General features: G+C 41.3%; 1 protein-coding gene across 1 annotated transcript in view; it reads left to right on the forward strand.

Annotated features, from left to right (window-relative positions):
• The window catches only part of PRKAR2A (protein kinase cAMP-dependent type II regulatory subunit alpha), a 158,082-nt gene extending 145,965 nt beyond the window's left edge, over positions 1 to 12,117 (forward strand). Inside the window, exons 8-11 of the mRNA XM_074957318.1 lie at positions 109 to 183; positions 6,550 to 6,615; positions 7,756 to 7,894; positions 8,611 to 12,117. Of these exons, the coding sequence (XP_074813419.1) occupies positions 109 to 183; positions 6,550 to 6,615; positions 7,756 to 7,894; positions 8,611 to 8,744 (414 nt within the window). The 3' untranslated portion in view covers positions 8,745 to 12,117. The remainder of the gene's footprint in view (positions 1 to 108; positions 184 to 6,549; positions 6,616 to 7,755; positions 7,895 to 8,610) is intronic.
• The last annotated feature ends 933 nt before the right edge of the window (positions 12,118 to 13,050 follow it).

Genomic DNA, 13,050 nt, shown 5'->3' on the forward strand with positions numbered 1-13,050 from the left:
CATTCTTTTTAATATAGTACACAAAAATAGGAAAAGCTTCACATGGTTTCAGGTCCTAATTCCTCAGGGGCAGTTGTAGGCTGAATGGAAATTTTCTCTCTGTTCCAGGTTTCAGAGCGAATGAAGATAGTTGATGTAATAGGGGAGAAGGTGTATCGAGATGGGGAGCGCATCATTTCTCAGGTATTTGGACTTTGAATTCCCCCCTCTTTTTTATACTACATAGAATCATAGATACCAGTTTGGTTGTCCAGTTTGACCTTATTCACGCCATTATTCCTACTAACATCTTATTTAAGGTTGTTGGTTTTTTTATTATTTTCAGGGATGGGATGGTACCTAGTTCCCCTAGGAATTTGTTCTATTATCCATTTTTCTTACTCTAATTTACTTCCTGCTTGTGAATATTTTTAAAAAGCCTTTTTTCAAAAGTTATACAGGAAGTACAATACAATTAATGACTCTTATTTGGGTGATTAAGAAAAAACACTAAGGAAAGATCCCTATTGATACAGGGTTCCATGAAGGTCCTCATCTTCCTGAAAACAGCAGACGTCTTAGACAATCACAACGAGCCTTTTAAATGCACAGTGTAGCCCGATGAAACAAGAGCGGATAAATAGTAAAATGATCTCTGACAAATTTTAGATCTTGTTCCTATCAAAATCTAAAACAATTCAGCAGCAGTGATTTGTATAACACTTGAATTAGGTCATCAGGAAATTATCTAATTGAATTGAGTCTAACTAGTAAAAATCTGACCAAGAATCCATTGAGGATGTCTTCAGCATACATTAATTTTAATTATTTTGAGTGACAGATAATTTTGAATAAATGAACCTCCTAGCCTTTTAATAACCAAACAAAGCCAATTAATTCCATCCAAAAATCCACTCTGTTTTGCAAGATAAAAACCCTCCTGCTTGAGGGCCTGAGAAGAGTGAGCTCTGGGCAAACGGAGAGTCAAAGGCAAAAAGCCCACGCTGAGATGTCAGGTTTGGGATCACATGCAGTCATTGATCCAATTATGCAGCACTTTTAATCTCCACAAGTAACAGAACTCAGGAAAAGTATATAAAACGTTCCTTAGATATTGCCCAGGGGATTAGTGATCTGAATTTATGTGGGCAGCTGGGATATGATGTATTTTGTACACCTTCAACAGTGGATCAGATTTAGTGCCTGGAAAAGTCTTGTATGCTAGGAGTCATGTCAGTGCCATGCACACTCTCTTACCAAATAATTTTACATTTAAAAAATCATTTTCCATTAATTTGGTCATTCAGCTAAGAGTAACATTATCTTTAAAGCATTTGAAAGTTGTTAGGATTATCTAGTTCCTAGTTGAAATTCTTGCATTTCCCACTCAGCTTGTTTCTTTTAAGGTAGAAATGTTTTTTTCCAACATAGATGTGGTGCACAGATCTCTTAATGCCTTAATAGCTTGCAAAACTGTGTGAAATGAAATAGCTGGATTGACATTTGGGCTGTCTGAATGACACCTAACGTTCTGCAGTGTCTGAGTTCTAGATAAAGTCTAGAGGGACCACCAGCTCCTCTCTTCTGACACCCTCTGTCAGTGCTTCTCAAGCTGTCTGATGTGGGGGACCGGCAATTTTTTTTCCCAATGTGCGCGCAGACCAGCAGCTGATGGCTGCCGGTCCGCGGACCACCACTTTGAATAGCACTGCTCTATGTCACAGGCCACCAACACCAGCCAACTAAGGGTGCTAAGACCAGATGACAGAAAGAATCTCTATGGCCTCCTGCATTGCTTGGCCTCCTTATACTCTGTTGTTGTATTTGTATTATCTTAGCATCATAGACCAGGACCCCATCATGCCAGGCGCTGTAAAACACAAAACAAAAAGATAGTTCCTGCCCCCAGAACTTACAAGCAAAGACTAGAAACAACAGATGGATATAGACAGACGGGAGTACAAGTGAACAATGAGACATTGGTCAGCATGATAGACAGTGGGTTTTGGGACTTGCCCTGAAGCTGCTAGGAGAGGTGTCCTCCTCAGACATGGCAGAGGAGCCATACCATCGTAACTTTTCCTACAGTCTTGGAAACATGTATTGCCTTGGCACTGGGCTGTGGCTCTCTCTCCTGCCATTTTTTAGGATTCAGTTCCCTTCTCACTTACATTCTTTGTAATGTTTCAGAGTAGCAGCCGTGTTAGTCTGTATTCGCAAAAAGAAAGGAGTACTTGTGGCACCTTAGAGACTAACCAATTTATTTGAGCATAAGCTTTCGTGAGCTACAGCTCACTTCATCGGATGCATCTATATTCTGTCTTTGCCGGGGATAGACCAGGAATGGAGTCTTAGAACTTTTAGTAAGTAATCTAGCTAGGTACGTGTTAGATTATGATTTCTTTAAATGGCTGAGAAAAGAACTGTGCTGAATAGAATAACTATTTCTGTCTGTGTATCTTTTTTGTAACTTAAGGTTTTGCCTAGAGGGGTTCTCTATGTTTTGAATCTAATTACCCTGTAAGGTATCTACCATCCTGATTTTACAGGGGGGATTTCTTTATTTCTATTTACTTCTATTTTTATTAAAGGTCTTCTTGTAAGAAAACTGAATGCTTTTTCATTGTTCTCAGATCCAAGGGTTTGAGTCTGTGGTCACCTAGGCAAATTGGTGAGGCTTTTTACCAAACCTTGTCCAGGAAGTGGGGTGCAAGGTTTTGGGAAGTATTTTGGGGGGAAAGACGTGTCCAAACAGCTCTTCCCCAGTAACCAGTATTAGTTTGGTGGTGGTAGCGGCCAATCCAAGGACAAAGGGTGGAATATTTTGTACCTTGGGGAAGTTTTGACCTAAGCTGGTCATCCGATGAAGTGAGCTGTAGCTCACGAAAGCTCATGCTCAAATAAATTGGTTAGTCTCTAAGGTGCCACAAGTACTCCTTTTCTTTTTGCGAATACAGACTAACACGGCTGTTACTCTGAAATCTGTCATTATGCAAGGCACTGCATTTAGCCGTATGGAGTGGAGTTCTTTGTAATGTATTTATAAGCTGTGTTCATGTCTCCTCTGATTCTCTCTATCCTCTTTCCTTGGCCACTTAGGTACCTTCTATCTGTGTTTCATATCCATATATTTCCCATATATGTATTACACACAAACTAAAGAGAAGAGTAAGAACATAAACAATGGAAGAGCATTAAGTTTGCAAAGTCAAGCACGCTAATGTAGGAAATGCCAGAATAACGAGAGTCTGTACAACTCACCTGTGTTCACTAATTTTGGTTGCCCAGTCTGAGACACGTAGGACTTGATTTCTCACAACACTTAACATTGTATAACGCTTCATATGTTCAAAGCACATTTCTAAGTGACTTCAATTGCACCTGTGAGTGCTCCAAGTTTCTGCAAATCAGAGTCCAGGGGTCTCAAGCCAGACAAATCCAGAAAATCAAGAACACACAATTAGTGACCACATATGAAACTAGCATCACAGAGGAACAGAAGCAGGGATAGAATGCAGTTCTTCAGGACAGTATTCACCTGCCTTAAATATGAGACCCTCCTTTCTCTTCCTGCAATCCCCTGCTTCATTCACTACACTCCTGCAACAAATGAGGCAGAGGTCCTACAGACAGCAGCCTCCTTCACCACACACAACTCGGATTCATCCCCAGAACAGATCAGTCCTGTATATTGAATGAGGCCGGGTCCGGTGGAAAACACAGTATGTGATCATGTAATCAAAGACTGTATCATAAAGTATGCACTCAAACGGGCTGAGTTAAGGTTGCACTAACATCCGAGTGCTTGACTTTGCAACCTTAATGTTCTTTTCACATAAATTTTGTGTGCAGTTTCCTAGTTTCTTTAAAAAGCAAACTAGAAAAAAAAAGTTCCATTTTGTGGTGTCACATTGACACCCACATGGTTCATCAGCAGGGTTAGAACCTCTAGATCCATTGCACAGACCTCTGCCACTTGAGTTGACAGAGTAACTGATAGCCGTGGTAGGTTGCCATCCTCTGTGTGGACCAGCACTAGAGGGGGATGGGATGCTTTGCCACTGGGTTTCACAGATATTTGCAAGCAGCAGAGGAATGGTGAGACTCAGGAATCTTGGGCTCCATTCCAAGCTGTAGCAGTCATATGGTCTTCTGCCCATTGCCCCCGAACCTTGATCCCTTCTTCTCTGTCCTCATCAATTCGTCCCAGTTGTATTTCTTCCCTATCCAGGCTCCTCATCCCCGTCCCATTCTCCTCACCTAACCAATTCCAGTCTCCACTCCTCAGGTTTTTCATCCCAGTTTCCTGGCCCAACAAGTCATAGTCTTCCCTCTTCTGACTCCCCATCACACTCCCACTCTTCCCTTCTCACCTCCCAGCTCCTCATCTGAACTGTCTGTTTCCCCGCAACCTCTAGTTGGGTCTCTCTGCCTGTGTTTCCCTTCCTCACTGACTCCTAGTCCCAGTTTCACTCTCATGCTCCTCATCCAACTCCAGTGTGCTCACACCCGGTTCCTCATCAGATCTGTCTCCTTGCCCTCATCCCACTAATGCCCAGTCCATCCCCAGTCTACCACCAGCCTCCTTGCCCAGGCTGTCCTGGTAGGGTGACCAGCTGTCCCAATTTTATAGGGACAGTCCCGATATTTGGGGCTTTTTCTTATATAGGCTCTTATTACCCCGCCACCCCCGTCCCGATTTTTCACACTTGCTGTCTGGTCACCCTATGTCCCGGCCACTTTCCCCAGCTCTTGTCCTCTCTGCTCTTGTCCTCTCTGCATTTGACTCAGGTAGCTTCCTCTTCCATGCTGCCTGGGTGTCAGCGAGGGGAGTGGTTACTGAGAATACAGGATGGACAGGCTCTCCCCTTCTCTCAGTTCTGGTACCCAGGCCAGCCTGCGGCAGCCCAGAGCTGCAGGTTCAAGGAAAGTCCTGCTCAGCCCGAGGCTGGAGCATGCCCAGTGCAGAGGGATTAAGCTATATCAAGTCTCTACTGAGCAGTATGAACTATGATATTTCAGAGACTTGCAGCTTGGCCAAATTTGTGCAGATTTTCATAGGGAAGGCAAAAGGCACATCCCTGACACAAAGGGCAGTCCCCTAACAAATTTCAACTTCCTGGTCCAAAGCACTTTTTGAAGTGCTAGAGCTTCTCAAAGAAAAGGTTGCCTGAATTTTTTAACATGGGCAAAACATATTTTTCCCTAGGCTCATTCTTGGATACAGCTGAACCATTTTGGCTGAAATTTTCCCAAAAAACTCTCCTGCAGCAGAGGCCTGGCATGGAAAATTTCAGCCCAAATGGTTACTTTTGCAAAGTTATAAGCAACTGAAAATGCAGTAGTTCTGGTGCATTTGTGGGTGTACACACCCATTTTCCCGAGCCATTTTGCACTTCAAGGTCATATTTAGCTGATTACCTGAAGCCACCCTATAATATCTTTGTTGGACTTGTTTGCTCTTCAGGTAGCTGTCCACCAATTTGTATCTTTTTTTTTTCCCTTGAATGAATGACTTTGTTTCTTTAATATTATATTTTTGGCTCTATATTGAATGCCTTATTGACATCCCAATATGCTCCGTCCACTCATTGTCAGATATACCATTAATCCTATAGAAGGCCATTTGATTTGTTGGCATAGCTTAGTTTTATCAAAACAATATCTCTTATTAGTTTTTAGACACCTTTCCCACAAAAGCTGATGTATTGGACTCCTATTAGTCTCAGCTGTTTTGCCCAGAATGTGTCAGGTTAATTAGCTGGTAATTTTCTGGTTCTTTCCTCCTATTGACCTTAAAGGAATAGTTGCTACCATGTTTGGTATTTTCCAGACAGCAAGTCTCTCTCCAATGACTCACTGAAACTTGTTTTCAGAGGTTCCAGGCCTTCCTTGGTTAGTTTTATTAAAAACTAAATGATGCATTTCATCAGGATCTGCAGTAGTTTTGCCAGATTTCCCCCAGTCTTTGTTTGCCCTTTTGCTGTTGGCCTCTCCATTTGCCATCTCAAATCACTGAACTGCTTCCTGTACAAGGTTTTCACTACAAGTTGAGCAGAAGCAGCTCCTTGCAGTGTTGGCTCTTTTGCTATTTTCTCATACTTGCTCTCCTTTCTGATGTTGCAGAGATTCTGTATATTCCTCACCTTTCTCTTTTACTGAACGTACTTCTAAAACCCTTTCTTATTGCTTTAGACTCCTCTAGTTATCGCTTTGTTGCTTTGTTTTTGTTTTCTTAATATTACATGTGCATTCCTTGATGACTGTTTACCAGTTCAACTTCCTATCAATTTTTTCCCTTCTATTTCACCAGCATTTTTAAAACCTTCCTTGTTTATATTGGTATGTTAGCCTTTTGGATGTCAGCAGGAAGACTCTCCTCAGACTCCTCACCCTTCTTTTGAGCTACTGCTTTAGCCCAATATAGGCCACTTCCTGTATTAGTCACTGCAGCAAATTTTCAACTTGTGCACAATTTAGCACTAAGCCCTGAATAGTGTGAATATTTGAATATAATTTCTGTATCTTAAAATAGGATGGCAAATTTATTCTTACCTTTTCTCTTTATAGGGTGATAAAGCAGACAGCTTTTACATTGTAGAGTCTGGTGAAGTAAAAATCTTGATTAAAAGCAAGGTGAGTTGAAATACAGTTATGGGGTGAGAAGTCCAGTGCTATCGTGGTTTAGAAACTAAGTGACAGGAAACAAAAAGTAGAGATAAATGGTCAATTTTCACTCTAGGCAAAGGTTAATAGAGAGGAGGTGTAGCATGGTTCCATACTAGAGTCAGTGGTGGTTAATATATTTATCAATGCGCTGGGAAAAATAGTGAACAGTGAGTTGGCAAAACCAGCAGATGACACAGTTATGTAGGTGAATAAAGATTACAGAAGAGTGAAAAGCTGCGGAGGGACCTAACAAAGTGAATGGGCAGCACAATGGCAGGTTACGTTCAGTGTTGACAAATGCAAGTCAACACTGAAGGGAAAAAATTTGAACCATTTCATGCAATTGCTGTGTTCTAAATTTTAAAAAAGTCCTGGGCATCATTGTAGGCAGCCCTGCTCAATATACATCTTCGGGGGGGGGAATCTAAAAAGAAAAATACCCTCTCATCATAGGACCTTCCTCCTGAAGCATGTGGTACTGGATAGGGTTAGACAGGACAGTGGGCTCGATGGATTCTCGGCCTGATCTATGTTCTTAATAAAAGTGCTGTGCTGTACAACAGACGAACTCTCGGATTATTTGAAGATCTGATCGTTATTGTTTCTAGCTGGGCAAGGCAGGCTGTACATCTCCCCAAAGTCGCTTCAAGCTATTTCAAAAACCGATTCTGAAGATGATGCATGTCTGTTTGAGAAACATGCTTTGCTTACATCTGCACATGTGCAAATTGTCATGATGTTCCCTTCCAAACTTCAAACATGGATACAGTCTTCCCTAGGGGGGACTGTAGTAGGCAACAGTCAACAGATACTCAAAGTACAGCATCTTTTAACCCTTTGCCCTTCTGTGACTTCTTTTAACTGGAGTCTTGCTTTCAAACAAATAGTTCTCCCGGTTTGAGGCAATCTTTACTGGGCAGAGCCTTGTGTATGTTATACTTAAAATCTTTGTTAGGGAATATTCTGGAGACCCTGTGCACAGGATACTGAGCCATTACTGAAGCATTTCTCTGCCAGCTGTGATCTTCTGTTCAGAGAGAGCTGTATGCATAGCACTGTGTTGTGATTAAAATAGTCACTTTGCTTATTGTTCTATTTCTGGCACAGACTATGACAAGTAAGGATGCTAACCAGGAAGTGGAGATTGCCCGATGTCAGAAAGGACAGTATTTTGGAGAGCTTGCACTTGTTACCAACAAACCCAGAGCAGCCTCTGCCTATGCTGTTGGGGATGTCAAGTGTTTAGGTAAGGGTACTTTGTGCTGCTAGGTATCTCTCTGCAGTAGGTGCCTTCAAGCAATGCCCAATCGCTTCATGTTGTCTATGCTATTCCATTAAGTTGTACAGCCATGTAGATTCTAACTGGCATCCAAACTGGCTTGCTTGTTCTTCAGTCAAGGCCAGGAGTTTTGGCCTGCAAGGGACCTTCAGCACTTCAGTATGGGAACCCTTGTTTCCTTCATCTTGCCTTTCTTTGTACCATTTCTGTTTTGACTGGGGATGGCTAAGTGCCCAATGGAGATTAAGTACGTTACTTCCTTTATGTGCCTGGCTTCCACTATTCCAGAAAAGGGAAGTCAGAGTCAAGTGTGTATCTGCAGCATGGTAGCATAAAAAGCACAACCTCCATTCAGCTTGATTTCCTTCCCTCTAAAGATGTTTGTTACACATGACAGAGATTTTTTCAGTCATGCTCATATTGCAGTTGTGTGTTTTTTGCATTTGGCCTCCAGATTTATGCCAGGATCAGACATTTATTTTTATTAGTCTCCTGGATCAGCATGACAGCTTTGTAAAATGAGAAGTTTGACTTCAATGCGAGTGGCTTCCACTGAAACATTAGAACCATGTTGGCTGGACTCAAGTTACATGAGTTTTAGAAAGTAATTCGGATTGGCTTATTGCTTTATTTTGCAGGGCAGCTCTTTATTTGTTTTCACTCTTCTATTTGTTTCTGTGTAGTCATGGATGTGCAAGCATTCGAGAGGCTGCTTGGCCCCTGCATGGACATTATGAAGAGGAATATAACACATTATGAGGAGCAGCTGGTGGCAATGTTTGGTTCAAGCATGGACCTGTTGGATCCAGGGAACTAGGCACAGGGTACCTTAGTGCCTTCTCAGTTCAAGACACAGAAAAGCCTCCTCTCAGCAACACAACACATAAGGAAAAATGGACACTACAGAACAGTTACTGCTGCTGTCTTCTTGGGCATTTTAGAAACCATAAATAAGTCTCAGCACAGATGGATGGGGAGAGGCTCACTCCATGCCTCCACTTTGCTGCTGAAATTTCATTATTAGGCTTAGTTTAAAGATGATTCTAACCCTTCTCTCACTTGTTTGGCTCAGAATGGCATGTCTCTCCAACAATATAAGTGCCTGATGCAAAACCCAAAGTGTAAAAGATACAGAACCTTCCTTTTTTTCCTCATTTTATTGTTGTGGCAAATCTTCAGAGCAGATTTGTAATGGCAGGCTGCTTATCTTCCCCCAGGGAGCAGCCTTCTCTTTACAGTCTCTTAATATCTTCCTTTGACACTTCCTTTACAGAATGTCAAAAATGTAATTGTAGCATTTGGGTTTGATGCTGAATATATCAAGGGGACTTGAAATTATCAGAGCCATTGAATAAGTTGGCACTGAGGTGTTCCTGCCATCTGCTGAAAGCTGCAGGTACTGCAATTCTGTAATAAAACTATAAGCAAAGCTGGGGGCACAAGAAAGAAATAACTGCTCAATACTGAAATGCAGAAAATGAAGAATGATTGACTCTGAACATTTTCTGACCAGTAAAAAGAATTGTTTTCGTTCTTTATGCTACCACATATGCAGAGAGTTTGATAGTCGTCCAACAGCTCCAGTGGCCTGAAGGTGCCATAGCTGTATCATCCCCATAAACTTGCTCTCCATTTCTTAAAGGGGGCAGATTTTACTGCTGAGATGTTGCAGCACATGACCCTCTCCTGCTTAGATACCCTTTATACTGCTAGATTTCACAGGGCATTGCTGTTGTCTGGATCAGTTTTAAAACTCTCTTTTTAAGGAGGTTAATTTTTTGTAATTTAAAGGAATAATAATTATGTACTTAAGCAGCTCCCCTCAATTCTAATATTTTGTAATATTATTTAACTTGATTAGGCACTTAGATACTTCCAAATGCCAAGTCTGTTTGTTAAATCTTTCAGAAATTAGCAACATTTGACTTCATGAAGCAAATGCCTTTGCTAACTAGGCAGTTGGTGTGTTTGGAGTGGTCTTTTGCTTTAGGTAATAATTCAGTTAAAGATATTTATTTGTCAGATCTGCAGCGTTTATTAGGAAGACTTCTATTTCTATAGATCTATTGACCTTAAGGCACATCCTACTGAGATTTTATCAGAGTATTATCTAAATGAGACTCCGACCTTCAGGGGGACCCTTTTTATGGCATAAAATATAATATTTATATAAAGAAAAGGCAATGAATTTGTAGGTAATAAGTCTAGTGGTCCCCTTTCCATTTTCAGTGTTCTAAATTTATGTGAAACTTACCTACATGTTTCTGGGATGGTAAAATTTTAATTGCAGACTCTGAACTGAACCCACTATTTAATTTTTATGATCACCTGAGAAAGGGGAGAGAATACTACAACTGTGAATTCCTGCTTGTTAGCACACTAGAAATCTGCTCTAACAAGGTGGAAGGTGCAGAGCTACAACACGGAGTTGGCTTCTAGCCTGTAATATTTTCCTCACTCCTTCCAGCTCCTGCACTGTTCTGTAAAGTGGGATCCGTATCAGGTTGAGTCTGTACTGTTGTTGTCTAGTTACAGTAGATTGCATTATGCTTTCAGATGATGGACTGGTTTGTAATGAATACCACTGAACAAGGTGTGCCTCATTGTTACAGCCCTGATGCTGTTATCTAGTTGCTCTTGTAACTGCCTCCACACACAGTGTGTTTTCCCTGTTTTACTGTACAGGTTCAGTTCTGCAAGGCTAAAAAAGCAGCAGGAACTGGAATTTCATTCATGCTTCTGAGGTTTAACACTAAAAACACTCAGTCTTTCTTTTTAATTGTAGAATTTTAAAAAAAGAACAGTTGGCAGGTCCTCATGCTGATAACTGAGAGATCAGGATTCAGAAGCAGACTCAGGCTCTCAAATCAGGCCAGCTGTGGATTGTCCAGGCAATCCAGACACAAGCTGGTCTCCAAACCCATCTGAGTTTCCGTACAGCTTAAGCTGTCACATGAACTAAAGAAATCTCTCTGAATAACTGTCCTCAACCAGCTTTGGTCCTTCCCATACAAACACTTCCTCAGATGCTCCTCCGTTGTATCCACCGGAGTAAAGCACATTTGGCTACGCTTACAACTTTCAGTTCTCTGCATTATAGGACTCGGTGCGTCAGAATATGCAAACCTGGTAAACTGTACTGAAGCCTGGCCAAAAGGAAGCAAGGTCTACTGGACACCCTTAGGGCCTTATGGAAATTCTGCACGGAAGGATTTTAATAGATTTAGAAGGCAGAGGGAGGGAACATGAGGCTATGGACTCAGAAAGCTAGAGGTCCCAGATGAGGGAACAGATTTACAAACTTTTATCCATCTCTATGCTCCTTGCATGCAGTAGAGTGGAATTATCACACACAGCCGTGTCACACCCAATGTCAGATGGGACACTGTAGTATGATGCAAGTGAGCAACTGAACTTTGAGCAGAGAGAATGAGCCTCTAAGGGTAGGGGGTGGGGGGATCATCAGTTTAAAGTCCATCTTTGGGATCTGCCTGGCTGGTCTGGTTTGTTTTAACCAATTTGCTTTGTAGTCTTTTGGGGAGTGGGGACAGGAAGATAAGGAGAGGTGACCTATAGAATGTTACTCAATAGCACCTTTGGCTAGCCAGCCAGAGTATCAATAAAGGACAAAGTCAGAGTGCTTGAAAAGAGAGCGTGAGAACTGACTTTGAGACATTGGCCAATAGTGATTCAGCTACATCACCACATCCCTGTCTTACTCCAGCCACTTTTGTTTTAATGTCTCTAATGGATGTGTGAGTTTCTCTGTTGGTATTGCTCTGTGTTCAGTAAATCTGCCATGGATTCCCAGCAATTGGTAGTGGAGAGAGCTCTAGTTTAATAAGAGACCTCAGCAGCAAAGTGGGCAAGAGGATGATGATCTTGAGATTAGGAGAAATATCTGTCTTATTTCTGATTCTCTGCTTGTGATTGTTGTGAAGTCAGTGAGAGGAGCTTTCAGTGGTCAAGTGTCCTGGCATATGGTATTTCTGGTTAATGTCACAGCACAGGTTTCACAATGTACAAAAAAAAAAGCTGTCTTTTAAAAAAACAAAAACAAAAAAAAAAACAAAGTGCAGTTTTGCACAGAGGAAAAAAGAAAAACCCCTTTTGAATGTCACCTTCCATTCTCTTTCCTTTTCAGTTAGCTGATGTTGGGACTCTGGTTCTTGACATGTATTTGTAAACCAGTCTTGCCAAAATACAAATGTTTTGGGTTTTTTCACTCCAGTTACTTTTTGTTGTTATTACAATTACTTCTGTTTTCAGTCACTTCAACTATATGCTTTATTTCAAGAGGCCTTCCTTGTAATTTCTGTCTTTACAGGCTATAGTGTTATATCAGTATTTAAAGATGCAAAAGAAAGCCACTAGCCTCATAAGAGAATTACTGAAATCCACTTAGCCTGGCTGGAGCTAAAGATGTGCTACCAATATTTTCCTCCACTCAAAAAAAATTGAATTCTGCATAAAGATGCTACCTCAAGGCTCCAAGTGCTTTAAGGTCTTTCACCTGGGAGAATTCCATAAGTTGGTTTTGCAAATTGGTCTGTTGCATTGAGTTAAATGTTTTTTATTGATTCATTGGGAGACCCATATTTTATTAACTCATTTTACAACTAGTATTTGATTCTCAAAGGATGAGTGATTGCAGAGAGATCGATTCTTGCACTGTAGTGTTGACAGCGGGAGGGAAAAATACCTGCCATATAAGCTTATGGTTTTTTTAAAAAAAAATCATTCTGGGGTTCAGCTTCACTTTTGGTTAATAAAATGCTGACATGTCGTGTCCAGCCTTCCTGGTACAATCCTGTGTGTGTTAACTTATTCCAGCTGACACAGCCCCCCACAGCATTTATGTAATGAAGTGGCTGTGTATGTCTAGTGACAAAGGAGAAAGCCTTACTTGGAGGACTGTTGGAGGCACTATAGTTAGTACTCTCAGGGGCCTGCTGAAAATGGTATTCTCTCCCTGACACAATAAAACCAGTTACAAAATTCCCCAACCACAGAATTTTACTATTTGGTGAGAGGACCCTATTGATGCATTAAGATTACACCTGTATTTGGATATTATTGCTATGGATAAAACCAGCTCCTATGCTGCTGTTGCCACACTACAT

This window comes from Natator depressus, chromosome 7 (assembly GCF_965152275.1).
Source record: "Natator depressus isolate rNatDep1 chromosome 7, rNatDep2.hap1, whole genome shotgun sequence".
Taxonomy (NCBI): Eukaryota; Metazoa; Chordata; order Testudines; family Cheloniidae; genus Natator; species Natator depressus.